Source organism: Martes martes (genome assembly GCF_963455335.1).
Source record: "Martes martes genome assembly, chromosome: 16".
Taxonomy (NCBI): Eukaryota; Metazoa; Chordata; class Mammalia; order Carnivora; family Mustelidae; genus Martes; species Martes martes.
In genome coordinates this window covers 9,387,470-9,406,318 of record NC_137904.1, presented here as the reverse complement: position 1 = coordinate 9,406,318, position 18,849 = coordinate 9,387,470, and the positions used below count along the sequence as shown (strand labels likewise).

General features: G+C 49.5%; 1 protein-coding gene across 4 annotated transcripts in view; it reads right to left on the bottom strand.

Annotated features, from left to right (window-relative positions):
• MPRIP (myosin phosphatase Rho interacting protein) overlaps nt 1–7,152 on the bottom strand; it is a 142,152-nt gene extending 135,000 nt beyond the window's left edge. For all 4 annotated transcript variants that reach the window (XM_080825802.1, XM_080825803.1, XM_080825800.1 and 1 more), the window contains exon 1: nt 6,956–7,152. In XM_080825802.1, coding sequence (XP_080681928.1) covers nt 6,956–7,078 — 123 coding nt within the window. In that variant the 5' untranslated portion in view covers nt 7,079–7,152. The remainder of the gene's footprint in view (nt 1–6,955) is intronic.
• Between the last annotated feature and the right edge of the window lie 11,697 nt (nt 7,153–18,849).

The window sequence follows — 18,849 nt, the reverse complement described above, 5'->3', positions numbered from 1 at the left end:
GTAATCAGGAAACAGCCCAAACAAAGGCTATTCCCCACACGACAGGCCATCAGCGCGCTTCCTGGAATATTAATTACCACAAAGGGGGTTTAGTAACCTCCACAGGCCTGGCCAGCACCTTCCATCCATTCCATTAGCAGACCACTCCCTGTAAACAGAATGGGGGCACCAGCTTTATAGGTGGGAAACCAAGACTCAGAGAACATAAGTGACCTTCCTGGGTCACCCTGCATGTCTGTGCCAAGAATAGAACATAGGTCTTCGATTGTAGTCCTTCTGTGTGGCAGAGGAAAAAGAACTCGGAGAGAAAGGTCAAGTAGCAGGCTAGAACACAGGGAAAAAAAGCAGCTCGAATACAGCTGCAAAACACTCCCAAACACAAAGGGCTGTGTCAGAATGCAGTCACCGCAGCCAGCAACGTGCCTGGAGGGGGCACGCCAGCCTGCCCCCCCAAGCTCTCACTGGCTCCCTCCAGGACAGGCCCTGCCGGCACCGTCCTTCCTCCTGCTTCCAGAGGGGGAGTGGGGATCAGAGCCGCAGAGTCCTCAAACGCCACTAAAAGGAGTCTGCAAGAAGATGTGACGTTCAAAGAAAGAAGCCCCAAAAGTTGGCAAGAGACACCAAGCAGAGGACACAAACAGGAATAACAGCAGGAGAGAACCATTCCGAGAATCCTCGGAACACTGCTTGTCTGCACGACACCCCCAAGAGGGAGGAAAAACCCTCAAGCACAGCCTTTCCACTCAGCACTCCCCCCATGAGGGTCTCAAAGGCCCCGAGGTGGGCCAGGCTGCTGCAGCTGGAGCAGCCCTGTCCCACACGGTGGCTCCTGAGCTTCCAGAGAGTGGCCAGCCAGCCTGAAACGAAAGGTGCGTAAAGGTAAAATAGTAACTTCTTTACATGTTGAAATGGTATTTTGGATATGTGAGGTTAAACAAGATATAATTAAAACTAATTTCATCTATTTCTTTTTACTTTTCTAATGTAGGAAGTAGGAAATTTTTAATTACATATGTGGGTCACGTTATAGTCCTACTGGACAGGGCTGGTCTAACCCATAGGCCTAATCTAGCCCCTGGATTTTTTTTTTTTTTTTTTTTTTAAGGTCCCAAAAGCAAGGACAGTTTTTACGTTTCTACATGATTATGTAAGTACCATCATGAACTCCTGGATTTTGGCCTACAAACCCTAAAGCTTTTACGATCTGGCCCTTTAAGAAATAACTGGTCAATCCCCTGGTCTAGACTGTAAAAACAATCAGATATTCACTCCTGCTTTACCAGGAGCAGATGGCAGGTTTGGGATGCGCATGTGTGTGAGTGATCGTTGCACACTCATTTTTAAAAATTGAGGTAAGAGTCCCATGGCATAAAATTAACCATTTTAAAGTGAACAAGTCAGTGATGGTTAGTACATTCACAGTGTTACACAACCAGCTTCTCTACCTAGTTTTTAGACATCTCATCACCCCCTCAAAGAGAACCCTGCTCTCATTTGCAGGAACTTCTCCCGCACCCCCAAAAACCCTGGTAATCACTAATCTGCCTTCCATTTCCATGGCTCTACCTATTCTGGACATTTCACATAAATGGAACCATACAGTATGTCATCTTTGTGCCTGATTCTTTCACTTAACATGTGTCTGAGGTTCCGTCATATTGTAGGTCGGTACTTCATTCCTCCTTTTCTGAGTGTTCTGTGATATGGATATACCACAGTCTATTTATTCATTCGTCCACTGATGGCTATTTGGGTTGCTGCTACCTTTTGCCTATTACGAATAGCACTATTACAAACATGCACAAATATACTTGTTTGAATACTTGTTCCCAATTATTTCGGATATACATTAGGAGTGGAATTACTGGATCATATGGTAATTCTTTTGAAGAAATGCCAAACTGTTTTCCACAGTGGCTGCACCATTTTCCATTCCCATGAGCAATGCGTGAGGGTTCTAATTTCTCCACATCCACATCAACACTTACGACCTTCCCTTTTTTAATACAGCCCTCCTAGAGGGTGTGAAGTAAATAACTCACCGTAGTTTTGATCTGCATTTCCCTAATGACAAATGATACTGACCATCTTTTCCTGTGCCAGTTGGCCGTTTGTAACGTCTGGGATTTCTGACATAGCCCCTGCCAAACCATCCACCAATGTGCACATAAATTATAAATCTCAAAGGGATGGGCATGAAATCTCCTCACTGCTTATGGGATAAATGTCAAGTGAAATAAAGAACTTCCACACCCTAGAACTTCTAAGAGGGTCACAGGGAAGGTAAAGAGAAAGTCGATGAAATTATTCACAGAAACCAAGTCCTGACCCACCCACCTCTGTGCCTGGGACTCTCACCCCAAGACCCCAAGCAGCCCTAGCAGTGGAGTGCTGCACAGCGAGGGGCACAATTAGACCGAGAGGTCTCAGAGGAGATGCAGGAGGACTAGAAGAGCCCTGCAGGAACCAAGACCAAACTCCTCATTCTTCAGATGGGAAAATCAAGGCCTGAGGGGAGAGAACAACCCAGCCAAGATCCCACAACAGAATAGCAGTAGAAGGAACTAGAACTTAAGTTCAGATGCAGTGACTCCTTCCACAAAAGGCATACCTAAAGTCCTACAAGTCGGCAGGAGGATGACATATCATGAGGGCAATTCCTACCACAAACCCCAGAAACCCACACTGAAGCTGGGATGAGCACCTGGGAGCCAAAGACCCTAGGCTCCAGACCTTCTGCTCCCATTGACTGCCAAACCCTGATTCACCTCCCTTCCCCATCTGCTCCCCCTCATTTCACTCTATGTGGCCTCCTGAGTGACTGACTACACTGACTCCCATGACTTCAGAATTCCTACCGCTCCCACACCCCTCACCAGCTCTAACCACCTGCTTGCCTGAGCCAGTGATTCCACCTAAGGACCAAACTAAACCTCCAACTCCACGGGCTCAAAGTCACTGTATTAATTTTGTCTCCTCCCCACTCCACAAACCTACTCCTTATCTGTTATTCTCAGTCTTTGCTGAAAGTACCCAGGTCTCCTCAATCCCCACCTCCAAGCAACCACCAATACCCTGTCCTTAGTGTCTCATGACTCCTTCCATCCTGGCCAACAGTGACCTGGAGAAGACCTTTACTATCATTTACTGGACTATTTTAGAGCTTCTAGTTTTATGCCAAAATTATTTTTCTAAGACAAAACTCTGATGGATTAGAAAGTTAAGCATAAAAATAACTACAGGAAACTACAAATGTAAGGGAATAGTTTATAACCTTGAAAAAAACACCTTCATAAGAAATAGATTAAAACTACAAACTAAAAAAGAAACATGGAAATTTAACTGCATTCTTTTTTAAAACTACCATATGAGAAAGAAATGACCATACATAACATTAGAATGGACACCGCGGGAGAAACTATGAGCAATATAGGGCAGGTTCAGATTGAGATCTAGAGCAGGGGTCAGCAAACTGGAGCGTACAGGCCGAACCCTACCAGCTGCCTGTCTCTGTAACTCTGTAAATACGGTTTTCTCAAAAACAGCTATACTCATAAGTTTACGTATTGTCTAAAGTGGCTTTGCACGATGGCTTTTACGCTACAATGGCAAAGTTGAGTAGCTGCCACAAGATCATATGGCCCACATGGCTGAAATATTTACTATCTGGCCTTTCAGGGAGAAAGTCAGTGGACGCCTGACCCAGAGTGTAGATGGAAAGCTCCTACAGACCAGCTGGAATCGGGGGGTGGGTTGGGGGGGAGACAAGAAATTAACCCAACAGAAAAACAGGCACACAGTATGAATGGCCAGTCCACACAAGAAACAAAACATATACCATAAATATTGTAAAAAGAGGCTTAGCCTCATTGGTAATTAGGAAAATTATTAAAGAATTAAATCATCTGATAATATCCAATCCTGGCAATGCTATGACACAGCCTTTTTTGGAAGGCAATTTAGTGATATCTGTAAAAAAAAATTCAATGTGCTTGATGTTAACCCAGCCATTCTATTTTTAGCTATCTGCCCCCAGAGAAATACTTGCATTTGTGCACGCACTCACCCAAAAGCATTTAGAAAACTGTTCGCTGAAGCATTCGCTGTTTGTAACAGCAATACCCAGAAGTAACCTTGCTGTCCATCAATAAGGGAATGGTTAAATGGTACATCCCCCATGGCACTATTTGGAATACGTATATGTCGCACCATGAAAAGAGCTGTAAGACATATCATTAAGCAGGAAAAAAATATGCTGCAGAGCAAATACAAATACAGTTTGGGTTAAGTAAAGGTTTTAACTGTGTATTCGAGTCCCTTTGCATGTAGAGAAACGCACAGGACTGAAGGATACACGCCTTAAAGAGGGGGTGGCCTCAATGATTGCTGATCTATCTTCCAGCCTTGAAGGGCTAAAATAAGCTCAGGGCAGGGAGGGGCAGCAGGAAGCAGGGCCTTGGGGGAGAGTGATGGGAACCAATTGGCTGAGGTTTTCTAATGGAGCCAGAGGATGAGAGTAAGGCTGGGGGAGGCCGGATGCAGAGAGCAGCAGCTAAAGCTGTTGGCAACAGCCCTGACTCTCCCTCCTTCTCTTTTCAAGAGCAGTTTCTTCCTGAAAGATCCCAGGAGGTAGAGGGCTGGCCTAATCTCTCCCGGCACAAATAACCCCACTCATTATTTCAGAAACTACCATCCCAGTTGTGCCCTGAAGGACTCAAGCCTGTTTAAAATCCACAATTCAAATGTGAATAAAGTTGAAGAGTAAAGTGCTTTAAATCTGCAACACTCTCTTGATCCAATTAATAATCAACAGATTTTTTAAAGAAAATTTAACAGATCCGACTCAAATATGGAGATGCCATTTGTTCATCTAAGCCTAAGAATCAGAAAACAGTTCTTACGAGGTGCAAATATCCAATCTACCAATTTTGGCAGTTGCCTGGAATAACCAGGAAACTCTCTCAGAACAACACTTGCCAAGCCCATAAACTTCCTAAATCCAAGTTTACCATTCTGTGGGTGATTTTGTTTGTTTGTTAAATTGTAAGAGAAAAGTTTAATAAGATAACACTCCTTGCTTTTCAAAGGGTGAGAGAGGTAAGCCAGGGATCCCTACTCCCAATTTACAGAAAAGGAAAAGAAACTATATAAAGGCAAAGGGACTTACTCAAGGTCACACAGCTGAAAGTGACAATGAAGACAAAAGACCTCCTGACTCCTGGTCCAAGGCCCTCATCACCACATAAACTGCTCCCCCCCACCCCCCGCAAGACATCCAGTTGAACAGAGTGTCCCTGAAAAGCCCAACCCAGAACACTTTACCAGGAAACTAAGTTCTACTCTTCCCAAACTGACCTGGTCCTTCATCCCAAAAATCTGTGACTGTAGCCTCGAGTGTTTGGTTAATCTTTTGCTTTTAGATGAAAGGAGTTTTTTTTCCTGGGTGTTGGGATTCTGATCTCAGAGGAAGACACCATGTCTCAGGCCATAACCCCTGCCCTGCCAACCTACTCTGGTCTGCCATGTAAACAATTCAAATCCTGTGAGTACTTAAGTAGCATTAAAAACAGCGGGGCCTACAGTTCAAAGCAATGTTTTCCATCTAAGGGGTTCTTCTGCAAAAGGAGTGGCTACAACTAGGTCACACTGGACTGGAATGTGAAGGGAGCTCCCCTGGCCTCATGGGGGGGTGGGGAGAGAAAGCTCTGAAGAAGACTGAGACTGGGGGAGAGGCAAGGAGGGGCCACAGACACATCCCAAGTGGTGGTAGACAAGGCTTGTTCAGGAAATCCAAGGAATCAGCATAGCCCAAGGGCCTGCAAGTGTTCCAGAGAATCCTTGGGATCCTGAGGACTCTCTGGAATACTGGGGGCTCAGGGAGCAACCAGTACAGGGGTTCCCAAAGGCCAGTGGGGACTGCAGTCCAGCTTCTTAGGGAACTGTTACAATATAAATTCCTTCATCTCCTGTATCACTCCAGGAATGGGGCCCCAGGACTCTGTATTTTTAGCCTGTGACTCTGATGCAGGTTTGGGAGCTACTAAACTAGTCCAAAGCCCTCATATGACAGATAAGGCCAGGAGAAGTGAACGGACTTTCCCGAAGGCCCGCAGGTCTCCTTATTCCTTGCCAACCGACCAGAGAGCTGGGAGAAAGGGTGGGGAGAACAGCCCTCACCTCTCCCATCAACAAAGAGGCCTCCAGTTTAAGTTCAAGAGCAAGACCCTCCACCCCCAACTTCAGGACCATTCCCCTCTCCCATCATTGACAGTGACAATGATTTAGAAAACGGGCAAACTGGGTCTGACGAGAGGGAAGCCCGCAGTTCACCCAGACAATCCTGTTCCCTTGGCCACTCTGGGTGGACAAGTCTAAGTCGGGTCCTAAAACGGACTCTATGGGGGGTACTGCGAAGCAGCAAGCAATCCCCAAGCGCTTTGTTCCTCCTAAGAAAAACCAGGCATTTTTGAGTCACCCAAAAAGCATGAATCACACGGCAGGGCTATGGGAACGGGAAAGGATGTTATTTTTCGGCATACTTGAGGATTTTCCCTTTGTCCCGGCTCTATCAATACACTTCCCGCTCCCTCCCCCCCCCCCAATCTCCATCCTCACTACCCTCCCCAGGACTCACGTACATTTTTTCTGCTCCGTTTTTATTTTCCCTGGGAGCCTTCAGAGGCACCCCCACCCCCGCCCGCCTCGGGAACTGGATAACGTCTGCTCTCCTCTCCACAGCAGGACGGTGGTCTCACAGGCGTCGGAACCGGGGAGACGCGGCCAGCGCCCCCGGAGAGGCACTCTCGCCCGCCTCGGACGACGGCTAGCTACACCTAGCGGGGCGACTGCGCGCCGGGAAACTTCCAGCCCGAGGGGCCGCCGGGGGTCGGGGGCCGCCCGGCCCAGGACCCGGGTCTCCACCTCCCGGTCGGCCCCAGGACCCCCGCCCGCTCACCTGCGTCAAGTCCTCGTCGTTGAGGAGATGCGATTCGCGGGGCTTAAAGCAGTTCTGACACTTGCTCTTGTTGAAGATGTTGGCCTGGAATTTCCTGCACGGGTTCTCCTTGGCCGCCGACATGGTCGGCGCGGCAGCGGCACAGGCCCGGCGGCCCGGCCCGGCCCGGCGCGCGCTCCGCGGCGGACGGCGGACGGCGGCTGGCGGGCGGCGGCACCATGCACGGCGGGCCCGGGGCGGGCTCAAGCCGGGCTCAGCGCGAGCGCCGCGGCATGCCCCCGCCGGCCGGCCGCCTCACAGCCGGGCCGCGGACGCAGGCCAGGCCGCGGCCGGAGCGCGCCCCCGGCGGTCAGGGCGGCCTCACGGACGCCGGGATGCGGGCCGGGCCTCTCCTCGCACGACGGAGCGGCGCTGCACGGCGCGCCGGGGCACCTCGGCGCCGAGCCCCGCGCCCGGGCCCTCACAGAGCGCGCGGTCCCCGCCGCCCGCCCGCACAGCCGCCGCCCGGCCGCCGCGGGCCCATGGACGCGGCCTCCCGGGCCCGCTGCCTCCCCGCGCTCCGGCCCGGTTCTCAGGCGCCGGGTCGCTGCCGGTCCCCGGGGTCGGTCCCCGCCGCCACCACTGCCCTCGGCGCCCAGCGGCCGCAGCAAATGGTAGCGGAGCGCCTCGCGCACTCCCGGGGCGGGGCGGGGCGGGCGGGCGCGCGGGCGGGCAGGCGGGCGGGGGAGGAGGGAGCGATAGGGGCAGCGCGCAGGGCGGGGCCGCGCCCTCCGCGCGATCGGCAGCCGTGCCGGCCAATGGAAGGGGCGCGCTCCGGCTAACAAAGGAAACCTTTGGCCAATGGAAATCGGGGGCGGGGACAAAGGGCAGCCGGGCGCAAGGTAACTTGTGTAGGCGAAAGAAGGTGGGGGCGCCAGGATGGGACATTCAGGTTTGGTGGACTGGCGCCGAAGCTGGCTGGGTCCTGACAGCTGCAGGGGCTGGGGCGGGGGCCCGCGAGGGAAGGGGCGGAGCCGACCTCCAGGCTAGTTCTACAAACCTCTGGCTCCCAACCTTGCCTTTCCGCGCCTTGTCCCGACACCGGAGCCCAGTTCTGAGCGGATTCATTTAGCACCTACTGTGTGCCAGTCCCGCCCTCACCCCCCGCGAGGTAGTGGTCATAGCATTATTAATAGGGACTAGATACTGTTCCGAGAGCTTGACATTCATCAGCTCGTTAAAGTTTCACAGTCTCTCCATCATCATCCTCATTTTACATATGAGGAAACTGAGGCTCAGAGAAGTTAAGAAATAAGAGGTAGAGTTTCAAGGGATGACTAAGAGATGTCAGCCTTGAAGAGCTGTCACTTCTATTATGGGAGATTAGTGAAGGCTGACTTCATGCCAGGTACTGAGCTAGGCATTCTTTCCCCCATTATGTGTTTGAGGAAATGAAGGCTCACACTCCTGAACTAATTTGTGCAGGAGGGGCCGAACTGTCAATCCAATCCTCTGCCGTCCAGTCTCACCGCCAAAAAACCGCCTGGAGAAGACTGTAAAGGAGATACAGACAGAAGATTCAGGAACCCAGAAAAGGGAAAATGCACTCCTTGGGGAAATTAGGGGTGGCTTCAAGGAGGAGGGGAAACCTAAGCATATGATGAGAGGTTGCGAGGGGCTGGAGGTGGAGGTTAGAGGAAGAAGGAGCAGGATGAAGGAGGTCATAGGGATTCATGGGGCCAGATCTCCCAGGGCCTTGGATTCCAAGCTCCGGAGCGTAAATGTCACTCTGCTGGCAGCCAGGAGTAGACCACGGGAGTTTTTAAACAGTGGGGTGAGCTAACTCAGCCCTCACAGAGGAGGTGACATTGAAGCATGTGTTAACAGCAGCGACAGCAGCTGTTGCTTAGGGAATGGGAAGGTTTTAGGAGAAGGAGCAAAGGCTTCCAGAGCTGTGTACTTTTCCACTGATCATCTGGTGAATATCCCAGGGAGGTGGATTTCAACTTAGTGTGAGAAAATGCTTTCCTCCAAAGCAAGCTGAAAGAAGGTGGATCAAAGTCCTGTGGCAGCCTAAGGGGGAAGCTCAGCTCCACCCCTGCTAGCTCTGTGGCCTTGGGCAAGTCCCTTCACCTGCCTGCTGCCTCAGTTACCTCATCTACAAAATTGGCATGATTATATGGTTGTTGTGAGCATTACATGATATAATGCTTGTGAAATATTTTGCATCATGTGGCCAAATGTTAATTGGTGAATCCAGGCAAAGAGTGTTTATCACACTGTTCTTGTAACTTTTCTGTTGGTTTAAGTTTTTGCAAAATATAAAAGTGCACGTGTAGCGGAGGAGACAGACCATTCTTGCCTGCACAGAGTACTCAGAAACTGATACCAACGATGGCCTCTGGGGAGGGGTGCTGGGTGGTTGAGAGGTGACCTACTTTTAATTTTCACTGTAAGCCTTTTTGTTCCTCTTGGATTTGGTATCGTGTGCATGTACACTTTGTTTTAAAATAAGTTTAAAGTTCTATCCATGCCTCAAAGCCAACTCAAAGGCCATTTCCCTTAAGAAAACGCTTGGCATCATCTGCTCAAGTCAGTGGACACATCCGGCACCTGCCCTGATCAGGAAGGGTCCCCGGCTGGGGGCATAAAGAAGCCTTTGATTCAGGCCTGCCCGGAAGGAGCTCACACTTGAGCAAGTGGAGACAAACAGAAACAGGAGGCAAACAGACAAATTCATTCCAGGGTGTTACGGGGGTCCAGACAAGGGCGCTCAGCTCCATATGCAGCTTATGGGAGGGCTACTTAGAGGAGGCAGTGCCAGGGCTGTGTCCCAAGCTGAAGAAGACCCAGCCAGGAGAAGGTAGAGGAAAGGCATTCCAGACCAAAGAAGCACCACGAGCTCAGGACCTTTGAAAGCAAAGGGTGTGTCCATGCATAGACGCACCTCGACAGTACTGGGTCGTGCAGGGAAGGAGGAGTAGCAAACGGTGAGAGCCAAGGTTTAGCACCTGCTCTATGAATACCTCTTGTGACAAATTAAAGCTCGGCCTCCTCAGGGGGACAGGCGGTGGTGGTGGTGTTTTGTTTCTCGTTATTACTATTTTATCTCCATTTTACAGAAAGCACACATGAGGCTCAGGGCATTTGAAGAATGTGGCTGTGGTCACAATATAGACCCTCTCAATGAGGATTCAAGCCCACACAGGTTGATGCCATTAGCACAGGGAACCATTAACTGAAATTTTTAGATTGAGCACTTAAATAGGGGCTGTTGGCCTGGAGAACGAGTCAGAGGTGGAGGACTGGAAACACAGCGGGCCAGGAAACTAAGCCTAGAGAGTAGAGACAGTAGGGGCCTGAACTAGGCCCGATCAGAATGACTTTGGGAAATATTTAAGAGTTGGAATAAGTGTATTTAACCATTCATTGTGCTGCGCTCCAAAATTTGAAGACTATACTCTGAGCACAATGAGGGCAGGGCCAGATGTTGGCCACTGCTGCATTTCCTGGGCTGACTTCAGTACCTGGCACATAGTAGGTGCTCACAAAGCACATGCTGAGTGAATGAATGAAAACTTACTCTGCTGTCTTGTATTGTCACATATCCCATCCCAGGTTATAAAACCCACACGAACAGGATCTGTGTCATATATAGCCTTGGCTTCCATTTCCAGGAGCCTAGAAGAGCACTTTGCACGAGGCCAAGTAATCAGTGTAAATGTGTAAACAACGATCGGGCTGTACACTTAAGATTTGCTCAATTCATTGTGTACATCTCAATGTATAATGTACATCTCAAAGAAGCAATAACCAAAGGAGCAAGCAAGCAAAGGCCTCTCGAGGGGGCCCCAAAGGCAGGTAAGTCCTGCTGTGTGCATGACATCCTAGGAGGGAGCAGAACACACACACACACACACACACACACACAATCTTCTCCCCCATCAAGCTCTAGAACCTCCCTCACACACACAGACACAAACACAGAAGTACCCACTATTGGAACCCTATCACCACAGGTCAGTCTGGTCTGTCCTTGAACCGAATACAGATAGAACCTACGCGGTCTGTGTCTGGCTTTTCACACTCAGCGGGAGGTCTGGGAGATGCTCCCATGCTGTGGTGTTGTGGCGTGTGTCAGCCATCCAGGCTTCCTCACTGCTGCCCGGTGGTCTGTTGTGTGGCTCTGCTACGGTCCATGAAGCCATGTTCTCCTGGATGGCCACCGGGGAGGTTTCCAGTTGGGGACATTATGAAGGAAGCTTTGGGGGACATCCTGTGCATGCCTTTCAGCAGATGTAACTGCTCATTTCTGCTGGGGACCCCCAAGAGGGAGATAGCTGTGTGGATTGGTTTCAGGTTTAACTCAACAGGCAACTGCCAAACAGCCCTTCCAACCTGGGAGCTGGCTCTCCTCTCTCCCTTTTTCTCCTAACGTTGATAGTAAGATTTACCTGGGGGAATGCATTAACTCTGCAGCTTACCAGGGCCCTCCCATGGAAATTCTGAAGCAGTGTATCTGTTGGAGCTCAGGAATCTGTTTTTTAAAGTGTGGCAGGCCTTACTTTTCTCTAGGCAAGTTTTGGAAACAGCGGATGGTGCCATGTTTCTCAAATCCTGCAGGATTTAAAAAATACCTACTCTGAGCCTTCATTCCCAGATATTCTGATTTAATCAGAATCAGGGGCGGGGGGCATCCCAGTGTCCATGCGGGGGCACAGTGGAGAGGAAAAGCCTTTGAGCTCAGCCAGACCTGGGCAAGTCCCAGTAGAGGTCATGTCCCAGGTGGGTTTTGCTGCATTAATCGCCTCCCCACCCCACCCCACCCCCCCCACCAAACTAGTGGCTTAACCGTTTCATTGGCTATCAGGGTTCTGTGGGCTCCCTGGGCTCAGCAAGCAGTTCTGCTGGTCGTGCCTGGGGGATATTTCTCGCAAGTGCAGTCAGATGGTGACCAGGCTGGGTCCCCTGCAGGAGTGAGTGTAAACCCCAAACCAGGCCATCTGAACCACTCCCATCTCTTCCAGTCTCCCAGCCTCCTCTCTCCCCCACGGCCTTTCCCCACGTCTCAGGGCCATCCCTGGGTCCCCCAAAGTGTTCCAAGAGGGAAGAAGTAGAAGCTCTCAGTTATCTTCGAGACTCAGCCTGGCACTCACGTCTGTGTCCTCTTAGTCAGCACAAGACTGCCCCAGACTTGTGGGAGGAAACCACACGAGGGCGTGAATCCCAGGAGATGTGGTTCACTGGGGCCATCTTTGAGACTCACTACCACAAATAGTGTCTACTTCATAGGGTTACTATGAAGGCTGAAAAAATTAATATACGTGACGTGTTCAGAATGATGCCTGAGACACAGTAAGTGCTTAAAAACTATCAGCATATTTTATTATGCCTGCAACCTCTATGCTGGGGTGGGCAATTTTTTTCTGTACAAAGCCAGATAGTGAATGTTTTAGGCTTTGCAGGCTACATGGTCTCTGTTGGAACTGTTCAACTCTATCATTGGCACATGGAGGAATTCATAGACAAAACTTAAATGAAGGAGTACGGCTCTGTTCCAAGAAAACTGTATTTACGGTACCCAATGGTAGACCATATTTGTCCATCTCTCTTGGCTCCCCTCTTGTCCTGGTGCTTGAGCACCCCTGTCCTGGCCAGTCTTTCAAAAGGGTCAGTCTTCCTGGTCTTGATCTAGTCCCTGTCAGTCATCATGTCAGCTGTGACCGTGAAGCCCTGACAGCATGCCGGCTCTGTGCTGGGTGCTGGGGACCCATGGCATATCACCTCACTAAATCCAACCAACACCATTTGAAATTAACTCTGGCATTGCCAAATGGTGCCTAGTGGGGGGCTTTGTACCCTTGTCCCATCCTCCATCAGTCTCCCCAAAGCCACCCCAAATGAACATACACTTGAATTCAAATGGTACAATGTAGCTTCGACAAAAGCCTCCTGGTCCTTCCCTGACTACCATGTGGGATTCACATTACTTCCAGTTTACAGATGAGGAGGCTCAGGTGGTGACCTTGGAAGCAAGATCGGAAGATCTCGGAGACCCCTTCCGGCTGTGACTCCGTGTTACTTCTCTATTGTGGGCACCCAATGACAACAGTCCTCAGATATGTACTAGGAGAGATGGCCAGACATTGGACCTACAAAGTCTACCACAAGGGCAATTTAGTCATTCTATTAAAATTTTAAATATGCACACCCTTTGACCTAATGATTCCACTTCTAGAAAGATAGCTTGTGGAATTACTCATGTAGACACACAAAGATACGGTCTGTAGAAGGATGTTCACTGCATCATTGTTCTTAAGAGTGGTAGATTGGAGATGTTCCAACTCTCCATCATTAAAAGATCAGATAAATAAATTATGGTTCTTTGATACAGGGGAGTGCCACCAAGCTATCAAGGAACGAGAGAGTTTTGAAGTTGCCAACCATCTGCAAAATATGGCGAAGTTTAAATGCTAATGGGAAAATGGTGTATACAGTTGTAGCTCATTCCTGTTTTAAGGTTATGTGTGTCTGCAGTATACATAGTATCAACACAGAAAAGGTCCAGAGATACATACACCAAACCACTGACATTAACCATGGGAGATAAAAGCTGTCACTTTATACAATCTGTAAAAAATTTTTTAAAGATTTAATTTATTTATTTGATAGAGAGAGACACAGCAAGAGAGGGAACACAGTAGAGGGAGTGGGAGAGGGAGAAGCAGGCTCCCTATACAGGGAGCCCATGCAGGGCTCGATCCTGGGATCATGACGTGAGCCGAAGGCAGAAGATTAACCCACTGAGCCACTCAGGCACCCCTGTAAAAACTTTTTCGACAAACTTTTGGCTTTTTAATAATATAGAGTTGTACGTTGAAGCCTGGCCTGCTGATCACACAGTTTCAAAAATCAACTCAAGACAAGTCCTATTTCAGGTAAATCCCACTCACTCCTCCCCTCCCGTGTTATATTGAAGCAAATCCCCAACTCGTATCATTTCTCCCACAAATCCTTCAACATGTGCCTCTAAAGATAAGGATTATTTTTAAAAAGCAGCCACAATACCATGACCACACCTAAAAACAAAACAAAACAAAACCCTGAACCAATAATTCTTTAATATCACTAAATATCCAGTAAGTTATTTCCAGTTATCTCATAAAAACATGACTTCTTTTTGTAATAAGAAGAAAAAGAAACTTTGAAAAAGGAAAGAATGTCAATCCAGACAGTAGACTGGTACAACTTTTCCTGGAGGTTTGTTTAGTGATACTTATCAAAAGCCTTAAAAATGTGCTTATCTTTTGACCCAGCATTGCCAACCCACGAATTTCTTCCAAGAAAACAAAATGAAAGAGGTACACGGATACGGTTCACCTGAGTGTGCACTGCCTGTTACAGAGAGCTTGCTTGAAAAGTATTTGTTGCCTCTGAACTCTCAACACTGTTGGGCCACGGTACTGTCTTTTGCAGCTTTGCTGGTAGAAGGAAAAACCGAAAGCAACAGAAATCTATGACATTAGGGTACTGGCCAAGTAAATAATGGCAGATCCATAAAATGCAATGTTGTCCTGTCATTTAAAATCAGGTCGTGGGGGCGCCTGGGTAGCTCAGTTGTTAAGCGTCTGCCTTCGGCTTAGGTCATGATCCCAGGGTCCTGGGATCGAGCCCCTGCATCCGGCTCCCTGCTTGGCAGAAAGGCTGCTTTTCCGTCTCTCACTCCCCCTGCTTGTGTTCCCTCTTTTGCTGTCTCTCTCTCAGTCAAATAAACATATAAAAACCTTTTAAAAAAAATAAAATCAGGTCGATCAGGTTGTCAGAATGTAGCTACTCCCCCTTCAATGGGTGGAACTTTGTCCCCCTCCCCCGAGTGTGGCGAGAAGTTCATGACTGACACCTGCAGAATGGAGACCAGAAGGGAGAGACCAGTACTTGACACTAGAACAATCCAGGTCCTTGACATCAGCGGTGATAAATCATCGGATATCAGGTGTTCCCTGGTCTGACGCAAAGGCACCTCCCCTCCGTGCTCTTGTCTCACAAAAACTAACCCTAGTCTCATCATAACAAAAACATCAGACAAAGCCAAGTTGAGGGGCATTCTACAAAATACCCAAACAGGGCTCTTCAGGACTGACAAGGTCATGAAAAACTAGGCAAGACTCACTGTCACAGACCAGAGGGGCTGAAGGAAATTACTTAGACCGAATGTCATGTGGGACCCGAATGGGATCCTGGAACAGGAAAAGGATCTTTGTGGAAGAATTGGCAAAATCTGAACAAAGTCCCTAGTGTAGCTGATAATATTTTACTGGTGTTAACTTCTCCGTTTTGGCATTCAGGCTGTGGTTATATAAGTAAGATGTTCACATGAGGGGAGGGGAAGCTAGATGAAGAATATATGGGAACTCAGTTGCTCTCTTTACTATAAATCTAGAATCATTAAAATATTTAATATTATTTTCTTTAAAAACAACGTAAATATTTATTAGCATTGAAATGTATTTATGATATGTTAAGGGGAAGTCTGTGTACGGTTTCATTCAGTTTCCACCAAATAAGCCCATTTTTTGTTTTTGTTTTTGTTTTTTTTTCAAGATTTATTTATTTATTTGATAGACAGAGATCACAAGTAGGCAGAGAGGCAGGCAGAGAGAGAGGAGGACCAGGCTCTCCACTGAGCAGAGAGCCCGACACCGGGCCCGATCCCAGGACCCTGAGAACACGACCCGAGCCGAAGGCAGAGGCTTTAACCCACTGAGCCACCCAGGCACCCCACAAGCCCATTTTTGGAAAACAAATTTGCTAGCTCACATACATACATGAGTGAATATACAGGCACGTACGCACACAGGCAGGAAAACAAAAGTCTGAAGCATATACTTCTAAGGCTGCGGCCTCCAGGGTCAGGCAAGTAAGGACCACATGGATTGGGGTGAGCTGCAATGTTCCCAGTCCTTCTAAAACGGACAGTGGTTCGTGGTCCCAGACAGTTGCCATCCTACAGGACTTGGAACAGGTCTTGACAGATCCTCTCGTTTTCCAAAGGAACCAATATCCAGGTTGTTACACAAATGTCCAGGGCCCACTCCGCTGTGGCAAAGAGTCCTCCAGGGTCACCCAGCCAAGGAGAAGAGGGAGGCAACACAGGCCACTGGCTGGACGGGCCCCGCCTTGACCTCACCATCTGCACCAGGGCCTGGAGGCTGGCCAGCTGGCCAGGGCGGGGAGAGGCTGCGGCTCTTCCGGCCTGCGGGCCTGCATGTGGCCAGGCCGAGGGGTGGGGGTTTGCTCAGGGCCAACACGCCTGGGTTCTGACCCTCGGGTTCCCCAGGTCACCGTGTGGGCGGCTGCTCCGTGGGTGTGCGTGTGTGCGCATGTGTCACAGATAGGGCATCTCCTCGGACGTCCATGTCCATGCATGCCCAGGGGAGGCTGACTATCTTTGGGGGTGTATGAGGGCATGGCCATGGTACTGGCATGCCTATCTACGGGTCCCCGACTGCCTGTGTGTGTTGCACAGATGCACCCGTCTTTGCATCTGTTGCGAGCGTGTGAGATGAAGCCCGGGTTTCTGTGTGTTTTTGAGCAGCCGCCGACCCCAATGTCCACCTGTCTGTGTTTCTATGAGATCGCCTCTGTGTTTGCACCAAGGGCGTGGGTGCCTGCTCTGTTCAGTTGAATTGTGTTTGCTCGCGTGTGTGCTGTAGGCACGAGAGTCTTGGTTGTGTCCACGCCTGTGTGCGAGGGCATTTCAGCCTCGGTGGCCGTGTGTTGTGTTTGGCTGAGGATATGTGTGCGTGCGCATGTGTGAGTGCATGTGAGTGCGGGATGCTGGCGGCTGGGGGTCAGGGTTTGAGTCACTCATAATCAGCACCAGCTTTCAATTCCCTGTTCCTGGTTCTTAAAAGTTGCCGTAAGACGCACATGGGTCCCGAGCACCCCCTGCCAACCCAACCACAAGCCCCAACCACAAGGTGAGAAGGGCAAGTGTGGACCAGCTGCAGGTGCCCGGCATGGAGGACCCCAGAGTCCACTCCTGGTGTGCACACACTAGGCAGCCGCCAGCCTGCCTTGGCCTGGCTCCTCCCTTGCCCTTGGCCTGCCAGAGTCTTTGATCCAGGACACAGCCCCCACAGCCTGCTACCACTTCATCATCTCCCACAAGTACTGCCTGAAGGCCATTTGTTTATAGGAGATGAGTGCAGCCCAGCCTGACTTGATCACTCCCCAAACATAGGCTCCTGGTACAGGAAGCCTATCTGGCCATCCTTCCTATGATGGAGCTTAGGAGGTTGGGGGAGGGGTGGGGAACCAAGGACACAGCTTGGGCAGAGTAAAAGAAGTAGGAATCCTCAGAGCCTTAAGGCCAGAGGGGCCCTTAGAGACCCTCTAGTCTGATTCCCTGTTTTATAGATGAAGACACTGAGCCCAGAGAAGGCAAGATCCTCACCTGAGGTCACACAGCAAATCTCAGGCAGAACTAGCATTGCCTTCAGAGAACTGGGTAGCTCCAGGATCTACAGCCTATAGGATTCATTCATTCATTCATTCATTCATTCATTCATTCATTCAACAAGTATATATTGAGCACCTACTATAGCCAGGCCCAAGTCTGAGCCCTGGAGATACAACAGTGGACAAGACAGACCTGGTAAGGACCAGTCCTTACCCTCCTGGAGCTTATACTCTAGAGACAGACAATCAACAAATGAACTCAAGCTGAAGGAGAGGAAATAAAATATGCTTTGTATTAGAGTCGCTCTAGCTACTAGCACATTTAAGTTTCTATTAAGTTAAATTAAAAATTCATCAACTTCAGTAGCCACATTTCAGGTGCTCATCAGACATGTGGGGTTGGGGGTTATGGTGTTCAGCCACACAGAGAGAGGACATTTTCGTCATTGAAGACAATCCTACTAGGCAGAGCTGATCTAGAGAGTGAACAGAGGGGCTGCAGGGTTGGAGGGTGAGGAGGGTGACATCTGAGCTGTCCTGATGAGAAGGGGGCCATACAACAATGTGCCAGGAGGGGACGGCAGGTGCAAAGTCTGCAACGTAGGAATGACCATGGTGTGTTCAAGGGACAGAAGAACAGTGAGGAGAGAGGACAGAGGGACAGGGTTGGGAGTTTAACAGGGGACTTTGGGGACTTGATAAGGAGTTTCTGTTTTATTTAAAGGGCATCAGGATGCCATGGAGAGGGGCTTAAGCAGGGCAGTGGTGTGGTTTTTAAAATGTATAGAAAATGAACTCATGAGGGCAGATGTGGCAAGAATGGCAGGGGGGAGGCCTAGGGAGAATGTAATCATGTCACAGAGAGAAAGGTGACTAGAATTTGAGGATAAGTGATAAGGGGAGAAAGGAAAGCCACCAACCATTACCCAAAACCTAAAGTGCTGGAACAAGCCATACCTGAAGCTAAGATTTGCTCGATTCCCAAGCTCCCTTTTCTTGTCTCCTCTTGGTTACCAGGCACTGATTTGAATACCTTCATTAGTACCACCCACCTGTTTCCCCTTCCCTACAGTCTCTAGTCCCTGCATGGAGCTCTCAGACCGGTTCCCCAGGCTTCACTCAGTGCCCCAGGCCCACTCTCTTTTGCAGGATTTTGCCCCTCTCACTGCATCCCAGAGCTGATAAGATAGGCCCATCTGTTGCCTTGGGTTCGTGGGAAGACGCTTTAGGTCATTGGTGTTTCATTAACTTTCCCCACCGTGATGGTTATCTTGGAGCTGGTGAGGAGGAGGCAGGAGGAACCAGCTTGCTCTGGTTCCAGGGGGCCCTAAAAGAGAGGGCTTAGGCTTTAGGTACACTGGAAGGGACTTCGGTTTGATGTTAGGAAGAGCTTCCTTTCTAAAAAAAACCCTGATGGCCTAGCTGTGCATTACAAGAGGAGAGGACCCCCCCCC